This window comes from Hoplias malabaricus, chromosome Y, assembly GCF_029633855.1.
Source record: "Hoplias malabaricus isolate fHopMal1 chromosome Y, fHopMal1.hap1, whole genome shotgun sequence".
NCBI lineage: Eukaryota > Metazoa > Chordata > Actinopteri > Characiformes > Erythrinidae > Hoplias > Hoplias malabaricus.
This window is the reverse complement of record NC_089820.1, coordinates 40,501,641-40,519,925: the sequence shown is the minus strand read 5'-3', so window position 1 is coordinate 40,519,925 and position 18,285 is coordinate 40,501,641. Positions and strand designations below refer to the sequence as shown.

The 18,285-nt window shown below is 38.7% G+C and overlaps 1 protein-coding gene across 5 annotated transcripts in view; it reads right to left on the bottom strand.

Moving 5' to 3' along the window:
* The window catches only part of LOC136677903 (gamma-adducin-like), a 47,975-nt gene extending 31,515 nt beyond the window's left edge, over positions 1 to 16,460 (bottom strand). For 4 of the 5 annotated variants that reach the window (XM_066655600.1, XM_066655603.1, XM_066655602.1 and 1 more), the window contains exons 1-2: positions 16,228 to 16,460; positions 6,412 to 6,635 (exon numbers count right to left, since the gene is read on the bottom strand). In XM_066655600.1, the coding sequence (XP_066511697.1) occupies positions 6,412 to 6,606 (195 nt within the window). In that variant the 5' untranslated portion in view covers positions 6,607 to 6,635; positions 16,228 to 16,460. Of the gene's footprint in view, positions 1 to 6,411; positions 6,636 to 16,006; positions 16,105 to 16,227 lie in introns of those variants that run through there. The other variant, XM_066655601.1, reaches the window with a different exon arrangement.
* Between the last annotated feature and the right edge of the window lie 1,825 nt (positions 16,461 to 18,285).

Below are 18,285 nucleotides of genomic sequence, written 5' to 3'. Positions count from 1 at the left end.
GTAAAATATTAGGCAGTGATCTCTTTAAAGCTTGTTGAGCTCCAATGAAAATACATTAGCAGCAGTTGAAGGAAACACTTTGCTAGCACTCTTAACATCATGTGCATAGGGACATATGACAGACTTACTGATCGATTAAAGACAGAGCTTTTCACAAAGTAATGTGATATTTTTTTTTTCTTCAGGTCTCTAGAATAAATTAGCTTTCACCAAAACCCTGCAGGGTCATTCATCCACCCTCTCTAAGGCCTGCGGAAACTGCTGCTGAGTTTGGCTGAATCTTACTGGGGCCAAGTCTTTCTCAGGCCCTCTGCTACATTTCTACAGCAACAGTTCAGTGTTTGGGAAGGAATTTGTGTCACTAGGCTATCACAGACTGACACCAGTTCACTCTGGACACCACAAGCATTCACAGAGAACGATTAATGCAGTCTGAAAGATTTCAGTGTTTGCTACATTTGACTAATATGCTGTATGCACATTAAGCATGCTCACACTACAGAGATGGAAATTTCAGTAAAATGGATACTATCCTCCATTCTGGAAAACCCTGGAGTTGACAAGTACTTGCTATTAATGACTATAGAGTCCTGTCTACATTTACAACAAAACCAGCATTCAACTCCAAAAGCTGAGTCCCCCAGGATAAGGAAACGAGAATACACTCAGTTCTACATCCTCTCAACAGCAATCTAAAAAACACCTTCAGGCAATTATTTCCAGTCATACAAGACCAGGCTTTTGCACCTATAAAACTGAAACTGACAGCCATGCTTTTGCTTCAAAGGAAATGTATGTGATCCAATGCATATAGTTAAAGAAACATGCTCCACTGAGCTGTAATGGAGAGAATAGGGTTGCTCTCATTGCTTCTTTGAGGTCAGCACTGCAGAAGCTGCACTATGTAGCTTATGGAGGAGAGTAGACACTACTACCCCTCTGCGTGTGTTGACAGGGAATGTGTAACGAAAACCTATAGACAGCTAAAATTAAACTCCTGCCAAAATGAAGTAATAAATCTTCTTTCTGTGTTAGACCATATTTGCCAGTAGAGCGTGATGCAGTTCAAGGCCTACAAGCCTCAGGGTCGTTTTTTGTTGATTTTTGCCTGCTGTGTTGTTTACAGCATCTCATGTTAGGTAATCAAGTTGGCAACCATAGCCATAATCAACTAAAACATTTTCACTCTCATATGAGAGCAGTGTACTAATTATTAAAGTGCATCTTGGCCCTTTTTAGGCTAGCCACCCTTTGTTCCATTCCTACACTCCCTGCAACCTTCACCCTTCAGCAAGTAAACACTTATGTATATACACACCAAACAGCCAGACATCTGTGGGCACCTGCCCATACAACAAGGGCATTCAAGTGGTATGAAAAAGTTTGGGCACCCCTGATAATTATCATCCATCCATCCATTATCTGTAACCGCTTATCCAATTTAGGGTTGCGGGGGGTCCAGGGTCTACCTGGAATTATTGGGCGCAAGGCTCAAAATCTCCCTTGGGGGGGTGGGGGCACCAGTACATCACAGGGCAACACACACTCACGTCACCAATCCACCTAACATGTGTTTTTGGACCGAAGGAGGAAACCTGAGTGGGTCTTGAACCCACAACCTCCAGGTCCCTGGAGGTGTGACTGTGACACTATCTTCTGCCCCACCGTGCCACCCTCGCATCAGCAATTTCGGTTAAAATATATCATGTAGCAGACGAAGACATTTATATTTCATGCGTGAAATGAAGTTTATAGGATTTACAGAAAGTGTGCAATAATTATTTAAACAAAATTAGGCAGGTGCATAAATTTGGGCACTCAAGTCGTTTTATTGATTTGAATACCTTTAGCACTAATTATTAGAACAAAAAATTATTTGTAAGCTCATTGGCCCCTGACCTACATACACAGGTGTATCCAATTATGAGAAAGAGTTAGGGTGGCCAATTGCAAGTTTTTCTCCTCTTTGCATCTTCTCTGAAGAGTGGTAACAACTCTCAAATTATCTGAAAACAAAGATTGTTCAACATCATGGTTTAGGATACAAAAATGCTCTCTCAGATTTCAGCTGCCAGTTTCCACTGTGAGGAACATAGTGAGGAAAAGGAAGACCATAGGCACAGTCCTAGTTAAGGCCCGAAGTGGAAAGCCAAGAAAAATCTCAGATAAGCAGAGGCAAAGGATGGTGGGAACAGTCATAGTCAACCCACAGACCAGCTCCAAAGACCTACAACATCATCTTGCTGCAGATGGTGTCACTGTGCATCGTTCAGCTATTCAACGCACTTTGCACAAGGAGAGGCTGTATGGGAAAGTAATGCCGAAGAAGCCTTTTCTGCGCACATGCCACAAACAGAGTCGATTGAGGTATGCTAAAGAACATTTGGACAAGCCAGCTTCATTTTGGAATAAGGTGCTGGGGACTGATGAAACTAATATTGAGTTATTTGGACATAAGTGGCAGTATGCATGGCGGAAAAAGAATACAGCATTCCAAGACAAACACTTGCTACCCACAGTAAAATGTGGTGGCGGTTCCATCATGCTGTGGGGCGGTGTGGTCAGTGCAGGTACTGGGAATCTTGTTAAAGTTGACAGTCACATGGATTACAGTCAATATCAGCAGATTCTTGAGAACAATGTTCAGGAAATCAGTGACAAAGTTGAAGTTGCACCAGGGATGGATACTTCAAGACAACGACCCTAAACACTGCTCAAAATCTACTAAGGCACTCATGCAGAGGATCAAGTACAGTGGTCTGCAATGGCCATCTGTCCCCAGACCTGAATATTACAGAAAATCTGTGGTGTGATTAAAAGCAGATTGTCCATGCTCAGAAACCATCCAACCATGACTGAACTGAAGATGTTTTGTAAAGAAGAATGGTCCAAAATACTTTCAATCAGAATCCAGACTCTCATTGGAAGCTATAGGAAGTGTTTAGAGGCTGTAATTTCGGGGATATTAATATTGATGTCATTTTTCTGTTGGGGTACCCAAATTTATGCACCTGTCTAATTTTGTTTAAATAATTATTGCACACTTTCTGTAAAACCTATAAACTTCATTTCATGTCTCAAATATCACTGTGTTCATCTGCTATATGATATCTTTAACTGAAATAAGTGATCCAAACAACCAATGATTTATAAAGGAAAATCATGATAATTATCGGGGGTGCCCAAACTTTTTCATACCATTTTGTTGTGGCAACAGCCTCTACTTTCCTGAGAAGGATTCACACTAGGAGAAACAGTTCTGTAATAGTTTAATAGCAAACTTGAACACGCAAGTGAAGACATGTACTCATGTCAGAGTAGTAGTTCTGGCACTCCAGAATTTAATTAAAAAATTAAAATGTCTGAGCTCACAGTAGCCAAATTCACAGACAAGTGGTCTCCAGACATTTTTGGACAAGTGTTTTATGGCAGAACTTTGAGAGAGTGAGGAGCAACGTAAGCAGTGTTTGAGCAACTGCTAGATACCGTGATTATTAATAATAGAAAAAAATGAACTCATCAAAACAGCAGCACTGGCAAACCACTCACAGCCTCAGCCAGCCTGTGTGTGTTTTTTTAGAGCTGGCTGGTGCCAACTGCATTACCTAATGTAATGTGACGTAAACAGCAGCAAAAATCTAATCAAACTGCCCTGGGGCCTTGTGAGAGTGAGAAAAGATATATGACAATGACAGAAAAAAAAAGAAAAAAAAACCCAAAACAACAGACACCAAGAGTAAAAATGGAAAGTGAGAATGTAACTTGCTAATTACTGGGACTAGGTTACTGTGATGAAGGTCAACTGTGGGTTGAACTTAACATAGTCCTCTACAGCCAGGTCTACACTAGTCTCATTTCATCCCTGATATGGCCCTTATGACAAAACCTGTTGGGTACTGCAGACCCAGATAAACACAGCTATGTTTGGGAAGATGTTTCTTACAGTCAAGAAGAGATTGTGGGGAAACATCAACATAAATATAGAAAAAAACAAAGCAACATGCCCACACTTGTTAGGGGTGAAAAACAGCAGTTACCTCATTAAAACACACAGTAAGACAGGCTATAATCATAAAACTTAAACATGAACTATATTCTGTTGTTACCTTTAGATTCCATTTCCTCCAGACAGATTTGCAGGCGATAAAGTACCAACTCCAGTATATGCAGATATATTTTCATGGATACAGTAATTTTTTTATTAAACTAAAAAAAAGATTTAACCATTATATTCAGGTTAACAATGCAGAAATTGCACATAACCCTTTGAGGTATAATACACCATGTTATTTGAAGTTTGTATTGCTTGTAATTTTCAGGTATTGATGATTGTTTAGTGGCTGTGTACCTGAATGATTTATGGAATAGTGACTGAATGAAACTAATGCAGGGAGGGATTAGAAGATTATAGGAATGCCTTGGATATGTACAAATGTGTGGAAAGATATAGGAATGAATACACAAATAGATGAATAAAAATGGCTGGATGGATATAGGGATAGACTTGAGGAAATACGCATGAATACAGTGATGGAAAAATTCAAGGAGAGATGGGTGGGTGGATGACTGTATGAATTTAATTATTTATAACCTACCTAAGAGAGGGGGGGGGGGTAAAAAAAATAAAATAAAAAAAAAAACAACAGTAACTTCAACACTCAAAATATTGCCCTTAAAACTCCAGCTTTAACTGGAGTAACCAATTTAGTTTTGCTCATAAACCAGTATAGCATTGTGGTTTTTCTCCATGGCTATTGGCACTTTGACTACACGGTATCTACTTGACTTAATTAGGCAAATTCTGTTGCCTGGTACATGGAACCGGTTACATTTTCATTCTCTACTCACTTCTGGTTTCAAGCAAGCTGAGTAGGAACTAAATGTGATGTTTAAACCTTGCAGAACATTGATAGGCCTGAGAGATTTGTCAGTCACAACGAAATGCAGATATCCAGAACAAACTAGGCGTATGTAAAAATTCCAAGCTACAGTAGCGATCACATTTGTTATTAAATTGGACTCACAATAGCAGCTCGTAAAATTGTGATTTTGGATAGGTTCAAACACGGAAATGGTGTGGGGAGCTTGTTTAGTCCCAAAAAACAGGACACTCAAATACACAACGCAATGCTTAACATGCAGCTATTGTGGTTTCCAAAGCCTGTAGTTCCATTTACAGACAATGTCTTTTGTGAACTCATGGGCTACATTCCGGGGTGTGGGGGGAGCGAGTAGAGCCGAGTAAAACACCATACAGTAAAAAAAAAAAGTGTTGTATGTACTCACGTTTCATTAAACTGAACTAACTGCTTTGGGGGTCTAATGCTTTACTGACACGGTTGCTATCTAGTTGTTCATTGATATCACAGCAATTCCATTAATTACCCGAGTATAATTACAGAAATCGCGACCCTGAACTGGATAAGCGGTTACAGATAATGAATGAATGAATAATTACAGAAATAATGCCATGTGTTTTTTTGATACTTGTTCAATCACACACTCAGGTCTCGAACCAAGTAAACACATCCTGTCCTTAACTGTAACTTGCACACTTTCAGGCAACATGTAATTAAGACACTACTGCTTCAACTGCTCAAGTCTTCAAACTCAAGACACACATACTTCTACACATCAAGACGAACATAACTTCAAGGATCATGGCACAAAAAACCTGTATTCTCCACAGCTTTGAAATAAGAGTGTTGCATCAGCCTACTCATTTATACTGAGCTCAACATACTTTGAGGAGCACACTAATTCTTAAATTTTCCAACAGTCCTGCCCACCTGAAGAGGACAAACACACACACAAACAGGACACTAGATATCCCAACTCAAACACACAATAGCTAATAGGACATATTTTCTGAAAAATCATAAAAACAGCTATAAAGATGTCAAAAAAAATATGCTGAGTTTTTTTTTTTCTCGGTCACAGGCAATCTTTGGTAGACCTCAGCAATGAGACTGCAGTGTTCTCAGCGCTGCAGTAAATCTCCCTCTACCGCAGCCCACAGACACACTTCAGGGGCTTGCTGAGGAGAGACCAGTATTGTACCGTGTGTATGCGCATGTGTGTGTGTGTAAGAGAAAGGGATGGGTGTGCTAAGCCACTGTATTTGATAGCACTGCAGATGTTAACCTCTGGAATTCATTACTGGAGATGTATGTGGACTACAAACCAGAATTGGAGATTTATAGCAGCACTTTGAACTGTTTAAGTAATCTGTGCAGTGTAATTTCTCAGTCAGCCCAAATTTAAGCCCAAAATTGGGGACTGCCCAGTAGTACCTGAACTGCTTTCTCATTGGACGACATAATTGACAGCAGGCGTTTCCTCTTCCAATTTTTCTTTTTTACTGGGTGTTGAGTGAGAAAACGTAGTGTAAGTGTGTGCTTGAGTACTTACAGGACTCTGCAGTATCTGTGTAACTCTCTTCTTCTGCTCCATCATATGGAAGTCCTGCCGCAGGTCAGGGGACATGTTGCGGCTGCGCTGGTACTCCGGGTCATTCTCGTTGATACGATCGAAATACCTTTCCTTCGGCCCCACACTGGGAGGAGGAGGGGTCATCACCACCCCTGAACTGACCTCTATACTCATATCAGCTCCTCTACTGACCTACACTTTACCTGCAGACAGACAGAGAAAGAGAGATCAATTATAAATTAGTTACATGTCCATTAAAACATCATTATAATTCCTGTAACATACAGCAACTTGTCAGAGACACCTTGTGCATCACTCAGACATTAAAAGAGCATTTGGCTTCACGTAAATGACGTGTTTCAGGAAAATCCACATTGTCAATAACCAGCAGACTTGGGCAGTCATCTACTACAGCCTCAAGAGCCACTCAGCACACTTGGAGGAGACCACACAGCTCCCACTAAAATTTAATGGTAGTAGAAATGTGCAAATAATTGGTAAATAAATAAGTTTTATATATTTATAAAAGCATAATCCTTGTGCTTGAGGTTCACTCTGAAGTGAATATTAACTATGTCACTGTGCCCTGAATTCAGTTATGAGTGAAAGCTCCAAAGGATTGAGGTTGTTGTTTCAGCTTAATTGTCATTGGCTACAAGATGAGAAGCATCTTTATATTTTATGACTTCTGAACACACCACTTATCAATATTTTATAACATTTATTACATCTTTAACATAAAGAAGTAGTGTTTAATTTCTGTGTTTTTACATGGTACAAGCAAATGTAATAGCCAACCATTTTAGGCCAAGAATTTACATTGATGATATCTGACAGACGATGATATCTCAAGCAACTTGGCTGAAACTGTCTCTACTTTATGAAAATTAGTTACAACACAGAGACACAGTAAGAAGCAGGACACTATAAACACCCAGAAACTACATCACGGGTGCTCCAAAAGAGGCAAACCTAGACATGAGTGTCTTATCACTGCTAGTGAGAATTTCATACTTGTTTCAGACAGGCAAATTCAGCATTAGGGGTGTCGTCCAAGCACATTTGTGCAGTGAAATGTGCTGTGGTAACCTGTGCCACACAGTAAACTGCCCTGTTAAACAATTTCCAAACAGTACACTGTAAAAATGTGTATAATTTATACTGAAATCTGTCAAACCTTGACAATAAAAGAGTATAAACTCTAAAAAGGTTGAATACTGTTTCTGTAACAGTGAAATATTGTAAATAGTTATGTCAGCCAAAACATTTCCCCCCATCTCTTTAGTGGGGAAAAAAATACATTATCCCATAGTTAAAAAATTTTTTTTAGTGCTTATGACTTTTTTTTTTTTTTTTACATATTAACAGACAATACTCTCATTTGTTTTTTTGTTTTTTTTGTAAAAAAATACATTTTGTCACTGTTAAATACACAAATCATTAGGGATGGTTTTTGATTTTGGGTTGCATTAGTGGTTATTTTGTATTTCTGTGTGTGTTTAGTGTTGATGTGTGACAAGGTGTGTTGGTCAGGAAAGTTCACCATAAGCCTGTGTTTGAGGGCTTGAGTGTGGCACCCAGATACTTCACATTTCTTTACTCCTTACACCAATACCTCCTTTTAAGGGCTGAATAACGACCATATATTTTACGGTGAAAATCTTTTTGAGAGAGAGAGAGAGACTTCTTTTTTTTTTTAAGAGGAAAGAGAGAATTTCCATGACAACAGCAAAGGGTAGATCATCAAGAAAAGAAATTTAAGTCTAATAGCAGCCAGACCTCCATCTCTCTACCCCACTCTCTGTAGTAATGTATGGTCTAATTTGACACCAGTGTGCACACGTAAATTTCACGGATGGTTCGGTTATTCATCAGTTTTACTTAGTGACCCACAATGACCACATTTACATTTAGTACAAGTGTGTATATTTGTGTGTGTAATAGTTTAATGTAAAATACTAAATTTGCAACGAAATAAACAAAAACATAAATCCATCCATCCATTATCTGTAACCGCTTATCCAATTTAGGGTCGCGGGGGGTCCAGAGCCTACCTGGAATCATTGGGCGCAAGGCGGGAATACACCCTGGAGGGGACGCCAGTCCTTCACAGGGCAACACAGACACACACACATTCACTCACACACTCACACCTATGGACACTTTCGAGTCGCCAATCCACCTGCAACGTGTGTTTTTGGACTGTGGGAGGAAACCGGAGCACCCGGAGGAAACCCACGCGGACACGGGGAGAAAAAAACATAAATATCTAAAAAAATCAAACCCCTTATATAACTAATAATTTGTGTAAATAGTGATCCAGTTCAAACATAGTTGTAGTTATTTTTCACACACACATACACACAATGCACAAAGTTCAGATTATGTCCACTACCTAATATTTTTACTTTAAAATGAAAATTTCAAAAAATCATTGTGATGCTCCACTGACATGTATCAGATCCTCTGCCATTGCTACTCGGAACTCAGCCCTGCTGAAACTGCACCAAGTAACTTTTGGAGGAAGGTAGACCACTCTATTGATTTCAGTCCAGTGAATTAAACATGAATTATACTAGAGGGTGCCCAAGGACAAATAACCCAAATCTTACCCAGTATTTCTTTAAAGATATAGAACGCTGTGTTTTTAATTTTATATTAATAACACCCCCATAAAACCCATAAACACAACTAAAACACAGAAAAAGCATTGAATACCCTACACAAATACATTGCTTATATAAATTAATTTTGGGGAAAAAAAAACAAAAGACAATACCAATTTTTTTTACAGTCTCAAATAAACCTACATTTATTTTTTGCCAGTTGTTGCAAGCTTAAAATAAATGTTTGTTCAGCAGGGGGTACTCACTGCTCAACCTCATAAAACCATTGGCTCATGAGCATCAAGATTCAATTTTTAAACTGGCACGCTATCAAAAAATATATGCATGAATCTGTGCTTACTGAAAATATGTAAATGAAGCACTGGTAGGCTGTGCTTGGGTTCAGGCACTCAAACTGATTCATAAGCTGCACTCAAATCTCTACTTACTTCCATACTGTACAGAAGTCTCACAATTCTGTGTCTCATTAAAAACGTCAACTGCCAAAGCAAACTCTGAGCAAAGGGTTAATCCACAGAGCATTACAGATGACCACAGAACACCAAGCTTTAACAGATGGAGAGGGAAAGAGAGGGAATCGAGGAGTATGTCATTTTTACTACTCACACTTTTGCACATTCTCACTGGAGTCAAAGAGAGAGCGAGAGTGAGAGATGCTGTGGATTGGTAGGAACTCCAGATATATAACAAAATCGAAATTAAAATCAACCCAGTCAGTTATTTTGGCCTGCCTTAGTCTGAAAAAACTTGGAAGGGAGGAAAGAAAAAAAAAACAAAAACAGACAAGTCATTGTTGTTATTCTGACTCATCATCTGAGGATCTTATATCGAGATGCTGGACTTGCATACGTGTGAGAGAGCAAAGACAATGTTAAACAGAAGCAAACCCTATGTCAAAGAAATAAGTGTACTGATTACGTATGGTGAAAACTAGAAAGAAGAAGAAACAGAACAGAATGGGGAAAGATTTGTAAAAAACATGAGCTTCTGCTCCTTTGTGCTCACCCCTGGGCTCCTACACTGAACTGAACAGTGGCTCATACTCATTTTAAGTTACAAGTGCAGACAGGGTCCTGTGTTTGATCTTTGTGGTGTTTTGATTAAAGCATGTCACAGACGTTTCAGTAAGACCCGAGGGAGCCAAGTCAACTTGAGATGGAGCGCTGTTCAAAACCTCTGGGATGCGCTGGAGTGGAGTTTGTTGTGATCCTTAACTTAATCGCCAACATCAATATCTGACCCCATTAATGTTTATGTGGCCGAATGCCTTCACATCCTCAAAGCAGTGTTCTAGTATCTACTTTAAAATGTAATACCACTTCATAAATACTTAAATTTACTGTGCGTTACTGATCTTTTGATCTGACCTTCTGAGCTGCTGAGCAGGGTGGGGCTTAAAAAGATGCCAACAAACAAGTTTATATCCCCTTCATAGCAACAGCTCACAACACACACACACACGTGTTTATAGGTTGTGCCACTGTGCCATGGATGAGTGCCAGTCAGAGAGAGAGACACACTCCTAAATGCATTAATAGTAAGAGACACAGGAGGCAGTGACAGAACAGACAGAACGCTAAAGCTCTTTTAGCTATTGAATACAAAACATCAATAACAGACTACCAGAAAACTACAATTATGACCTTAAAATTTGTGAGTAAGAAAGAAAGTGTGGGAGAGAGCAAGAGAAATTAATGATGAGAAAGGAAAAAAGGGAGAGGGGGCAAATAACAGAAATAAAGAAAGTGAAAAGAATAGAAAGAAAGAGATAAGATGATAATGAGTGTGGGAAAAAGAGAGAGAGAAAAAAAAACATAACAGCAAAAAAGAGAGTAGTGTCTGTGCTCCAGGGACTGAAACAACAGCTGCACAGAGTCTAGATACAATCGATTTCCCCCTCACATAGACACTGCACTGACACAGCTTCAGGTTGGATGACATGATCTTTTACTGTGTGGGAAACAAATACAGGGACGTGCACACACACTGAGGGGGACACCCACAGTACTGTGGTACAGTCATGAGACGCACACACACAGCGTCCAGCTCAGTTAATGGTATCAATGCCCCATTGTATAGATGCTTTCACCCAGAGAACCCAGTAGCAGGATTCACCCAGGGACAGACTCAGACAAGTGACTATTAGCCTAAATAAGGCAGCACACCCAAGCCATTTTACTATAAATACTTCCAAATGTCAGTTTAGTTTTCAGTATTCAAGACCTAACAGACACAGGGCTGTCATCATTACTCAAAACATACAAGACCAGACGAGCCTGGTTGTGCTGGATAGTGCATTGGCTGCAAAGCATCTGCCACAAGTGACAATGACGTTTCAGTAAAGGGGAGGTAGTAATTTATGTAGAAGCAACATACATGTCCTCATGCTTAAAATGTGCAATTCCATTAGATTTACACAGGATTGTTTCCCTATATTTAAATGTAAATGCATGACTTGTTGATCATACTGTTTAAAAATAGAAAAAATAAATAAATACACAATGCAGTAAATTAGACTGCAACTAAAAAAGTCATGTAAACAGCATTGTGAAGCCATGAAGCTTACTTGCCAGCTAATGTTGTAGAATTTAAAACCCGAATCATTCTGCAGTTTCTAACATTAGGGCACTCTGCTTCTAATATGTTCTAATAGACAGAAACTGGTCATGAAAATCTCTCAGAAAGTGTTTCCTCATTTTGTCTGTTTTGGGGTGTCCGAATGGAGCAGACATCCAAACGCAGCAGTTTTCAACAACATAACACTTTCTCACAGCTCAGAAGGCAAAAATCCTTTTCTAAACAGTCCCACTAAAATTCATTAAAACAATAAAAAAAAGTAACCTGCCAGATAATATTATGCAAGACCCTTCCTATTTTACATTCCCTTGTACATTGCAATAGACACTTCATATACAGGTGCACCTTAGTAAACTTCCATTAAAAAAAGTGAAACTCATTATATAGATTAATTACACAGAGTGATCTGTGATTCGAGTGTTTATTTCTTTTAATGTTGATTATGGCTTATAGCCAATGACAAACTCAAAAGTCATTATCTCAGAAAATTTAGAATATTATACAAGACCAATTAATAAGAATTTTTAATACAGAAATGTTGACCTACTGAAAAGTATGTACAGCATATGCCCTCAATACTTGGTCAGGGCTCCTTTTGCATGAATTACTGTATCAATGCGGCGTGGTGTGGAGGTGATCAGCCTGTGGCACTGCAGAGGTATTATGGTTAGATTAGTTAGTTTGTATTTAACGCCATATCTGCACGTAAGGCCACATACATATCAAGAAAGACAGTACGATGTTATTAATTTATTAATAGTTTTACTTTAGGGACGTTGATGCCATATGTGTTTGTTATATGTGTTGCTTAAGTTTTGTTACTGACAGGAATTTTAGGAGCGCTGATGCTTTTGTATTGTTGAATAATCCTGTTATGGATTTTGCAGTTAGGATCAGTTACCTCTCGTAGCCAAAATCAATACAGTCCAACATTGAACGTTTTATTGTAAGCTGAGTTTGGCATTTTGCACAATATGGGGCTGCTTCTACCTTTACTAGATATGAGTTAATCTGGTGTGTCCAATACAGCATTGTGTGTGAGGTCTTATGGAAGGCCAGGTTACTTTGAAAGTGGCCCCTTAGCGCGTCTGCATTGTTGGATCTGGTGTCTCCATCTTCCCCTTGACAATACCCTATAGATTCTCTGAGGTGTAGGTCAGACGAGTTTGCTGGCCAAGCAAACACAGTGATACTGTTGGTATTAAACCAGGTATTGGTATTTTTGGCAGTGTAGAAAGGTGCAAAGTCCTGCTGGAAAATGAAAACCATTTCTTTATAAAGCTTGTCAGCAGAAGGAAACATGAAGTGCTCTAAAATTTCCCAGTAGGCAGCTGCGCTGATTTCAGACATGATATAACACAGTGGACCAACACCAGCTGATGACATGGCTCCCCAAATCATCACTGATTGTGAAAACTTCACATTGGACCTCATGCAGCTTGGATTGTGTACCTCTCCACTCTTCCTCCAGACTCTAGGACCTTGATTCCCAAATGAAATGCAAAATTTACTTTCATCTGAAAACAAGACTGTGGAACACTGATCAGCAGTCCACTTCCTTTTTCTCCTTGGCCCAGGTAACACCCTTCTATCGATGTCTGGGTTCGAATTTATTACTAAAACGTGATAAACGATTACAAACACTCGCTCACACTCACTCTCCCTCGGAACTACTTTATGCCGCTCCCACCAAAACAAACCAGGTGCACTAATTAGTGCCCCTCTAGTAACCATTCATGCTGGACCAGCAGTAAATATTTGATTAAATATAAATTAACTAAAAAACAAAAAGATAAAATTAAATAGTACAGATGTCTTAATTTTTATCCAATAAGCTGCATCAGAAAATAAAGCTACAGGATCTCTGTATTTGTTGTAATAAATCAATGCACATTTTAAATATAAAACATTACATTTCTGTATCTTTCTTTTCTCATTAATCCAAAAATGTAGATTACCTACCAGGACTGCCTCAGGCAATCTGGCATTGGATAACTAATACTTACACATAAAAGTTCACAAATGCATGTCCTATAAACAGTAATGCCTGTAAATTTATATATGTAATACATCACCAGAATCAACATAATCAAATGAATCGCTCAACTAAATTTGAGGTAAATTGAGGTGTAATTTTGTCTTGGATGATTGTTTACAATTTTGGTGATGTGGGAAATCATTATGTAAATTTGCCTTTTGGCTGAAGTACTGCTTTAACAGCTGGCTAATAAAAGCGCCTGAATCAACATCCTTAAATCCAAGCTGTGAAGCTGCAGGAGACCACCCCCAATGGCCAGGTCCGTGTATCCACAAACTTTTGGTTCACATTCCCTGTTCAAATCTTCCAGGCCTTTAAGGTTTCCTTCACATGCCTCCAAATCAGCACCACTTCTCTCACACTTTTAATACCAGTACCACTAATAATAGTTAAGCAGTCCAGAGATCAGGTTTCAGACACAACGCCCACAACACCAAACACTGGGAAATAATCTTTGCTAATCTGAGACATACTACAAACAACATTGATTTAAGGTTACTTTGCTTACTTAATAATTTACCTTTTTGACATTTTCTTCAGAAACTCCAGCAGCAATTTCCATTATAACAAAATGAATGGAATTAATGGAAATGACCATATGACTTAAACATAATCTTGATCCATTAATTACACTGAAAGTTTTTTCCCCCAATTTATTTTTAGATGGGAGGTTTTGTTCCAACACCTATCAATAATATTGTATCTTGGAACTATCTCCTCCTTTTGAGGGCCCTCTAAGATCAAACAACTAAATAAACATTGAGGCTAAGGAGGAAAAAAGAATGAAGTGGTGACACCATGTTTCCATGGTTTTATTCGCACTGAACTAGCAAGGAAACACTTAGCATTGTTTTTTTCTTGCTATATGGATCGATAAATTTGGAAACTGTGTTCAGATTTATGGAGCAAATTGAACATAAAACAAAATGTGGATACACGTTCTACTGATTTCAAAATCAAATCATTAGCAAATAATAATAAAATGCTCTGCAGTACCAAATGACATTTTTAAAGAGCTGCTAAGTTGTATATACACACCATGCCTGCGCCAACTGAACAGAACGTTTACAGAAAACGATTGAATGAATATTCTGACGTTGTTTTTGGGTGAACTGGCCCTTTCACATTACAATCAAAGCGCGGCAGATTTAGCATTAGCATTACACTCGCTGAAGCAACAAACCGTTTAGTTATAGCTTCTCGTCGAATGAAACCAAAAGTTTGGATTCAGGGGCATTAACAAAGAGCTCTGGGACTTAGAGAGTGAGCCACGTCTAACTTGGAGCTCTTACACTAAGCTCTTAATGCAGGACTTAACACATACCGACTTTATTCTGCGACTTTAAACTGTTTGTTACTGAAACGTCTAAATGAACTGTGTGAACTCCGGTGTTGCGCCTATTTTCTCTTTAAAACGTATTATCTGTCGGTTTGATTACTAGCTTAGATAAAGGTTCAGATAATACTTTAATTCGAGTCACGCTATATTTGTGGAAACAGAAGACACCAGACTGAAGCTGCCTCCGTACTGGAATTATTCTTTCCACCTTAACCAGTACCCTATACACTTTTGCTGCAGGCAACCTGAGAAGCCACAAGCTCACTATTGCCTCGCTTAAGGTGGAACTGATAATTAGAACAAGAAACCAACTTCAGCTACTGCGACTGCTTTCAACTGGATATACAATACATTGACCGTAATCCTACATCAAACCAATTAACATACCCGTAGGTAATGCGCCAAAAAAGTACAACCGATGAACCAAATAAGCTTTTCTGCTTTTAAAGGGAACGTTCGCGCCTAAATAGCTGCAGTAAAGTTAAAACTAATGGCACTCTAGTTTTACAGGCAAACTGAGAATACAAATTTACACTTTAGTCATGATTTCACTAAAAAACATTTATTAAATTAAGCTACACCTCTAAATTTGATTTTTTAAGTTTTGAAAATGCTCATTAAAAGAGATCCTTAAGTAACGACATAGCAGTATGTTTAACAGTATAAATTATAATTTGTGGATAAATAAACTCTTCAATGGGGAACTGTGTGAAAAATACATGTTTTAGCACCAGACACAAAGGTTCAGCTATTGTTTACAAGTAAGGCAAAAATAACCCTTATATCATTTTGTAATATGTGAAATCTAATTTATATTACAACAACAACAACATTAAACCACTGGGACAAATTTGCAAATGCGAATAAATCCAATACATACGACTACAAATGTCTTTTTCTAAACTCAGCACGTGGTTTTATAAGCTATATAACATGAAAACAATAACAAACACCAGCGTGAAAGAGCTTAAATCACAAAGAGTGAACACCCACCTGTGTTAATCCTTCATCCAACCCAATGAATTCAAATTTTTTTCTTTACAAATGTGGCGCTTAACAACGCACTGGGACTTTTAAATAATGTATAGGACCACCTTTTTTTCCAACGGCGAACTGTTTTCCTTAATTTAGCACGTAATTGTTTCCTTGATATGCTTTGAGTTGGGTTTATGACCCACAAACAGCATTAAACCACGAAAAGAGAGAAGACCCACCTGTGTGTGTCTGTATCTATCCCAAATCCGCCCGTAATAAACTCTAAGCTCCGTTCAAAGCGCGTGTATATTCCTCCTGCCGAGAGCCGCTGAGCGAAGCCACTCCGAGCTCAGGCGCACTCACTCCTGCTACACATGCTCATCAACACTAGCGATAACTGAAAATCCACAAGAGACTGAAAGAAAGGGGAGAAAAAGAGAGACAGACACCGAAAGAAACACACTTATCTACGCAGCGCACGCGCCGCCTGAGCGACTGCAGGAATGTCCGCACACTGCAGGCGAGCTGAATCCCACACGTGACCTCATAATCCAACCCTCGAGCTTCCACCAATCAGAGCGAGGCGTTGACTGGAGCCACGCCCGTTTTCCATACGAGTGCGTGCGTGCAAGGTCAGGGTTTCCGAATCTCTACTGTACATTTATATTTAGCGTAATCCCCCAAGAAGACGCCGGAATAATAATAACAACAACTATATTCCCCCCTGTGTGCTTACTGTCACTGTGGGTAGGGGTGGGTTCAATGCAGTGACACATTCTGGACGGGTCATTTGTCCATCACAAGGTATCACACTTCACCGTGGAAAGAAACCAAAACAGACACGAGGAGTACACAAAAAACTCTTCACAGACAGTGATGCAAGGCAAGTGATGCTGGGCATTTTTACTTAAAACATTATTTTTACACACATATTTACTTTGCTTATCAAACTACATAGAATTAAATATATGAATACCAATTCTTTGGTAAGAATTTACAAAGGCTATTTCACCTCCTGTTATTCTTAGCAATGTTAGCCATGTAGCTCTAGTTCTACCGCTTGAGGAAAAGAGGAATTTTGAGACCAAAACTCAAGGTTAAACACCAAATATAATTGAAATTAGCTGGCTAAGGACAAAATTCTACTTTGTAAGGCCCTGTTGAGTACAAAGGCATAAACATAAACACAGCTCAACGTTTTCACTACCACACAGAAATTAAGGCCACCATCTCCATCCTCTGACTGCTGATGAAGCAGTTTAGTGCAGGATGTATGACTCAAAGACCTTGTGGAACATCCTGGCCTTGTAAAGTGTTCCAATTGTATCCCATTTGACTTAAATGCTTAAGCAGAAATATTAAACAGGTGGTCAAAAGGACAAAAGAGCAGGAATAAAGACTCATAAAACTCATTCAAGGGCCAAATTTAGAATTTTACAGTTTAGTTCAAGAGACATTTTGTACCTTTCAAAAAAAAATTTTTTTTCAAGTATAAAAACGGATCTAGACAAGAATGTGAGGTCTTCTTTCAGTGGCCGTCAGGGTTTTGTCATTATCTTTGAAAAGCCTACACCAGTACAACACATCTACAGAAACTCTGCTGCAGTCCCCAGGGTTATGACACTTTACACTGCTGCTTCATGTCAACTTTTTATTCTTTAACACATTAAGTCAGCTATTGTGTGCATGATGATACTGACACAATTCTGATAACTTGAAAGCCCAAAGGAACAAGTGTGCTTTTCTGTAGCATAAAGAATTAGTAGGACACTCACCCAATTACGTAAGTTGGTTTTCCCAGGACTGATACATGTACCATGACAGTTAACAGTAATGTAATTTAGTACAGCTAGAACAGCTAATGAGGTTTTACAGCATGTAGGGTCAACAAATGATCAGATTCAAAGTATCATTGTAGTTTTTGAATAAAAGAATAAAACCCCAAAATTTTTTACATCTTTTTGACTTTGCACAACAGGATTACTGCCATCAAGTAGTCTGTAGCTATGTTTGGCACATCCAATTTCTTTTCATATTTTATAATTTTGATTAGATAGATAAAGTACAGTAATCTGATATATTCTTAAATTATTCAGTTAAGGTCTTGAGGAGAGGTCATATTTTCTGGACAAACAATTGCAGATGTTTTCAAAATGAAAATCTACCTCCCTGATATTTTAAAAATAGAATGTTGTCTCCAGTCTAATCTTATGTGTTTACAAAGCCCTGGTGCCTTTAAATGGATTTAAAAAAATGGGTCTCGGTCTAGCATGCTAAGCTTTCTCTCTATGCTCACT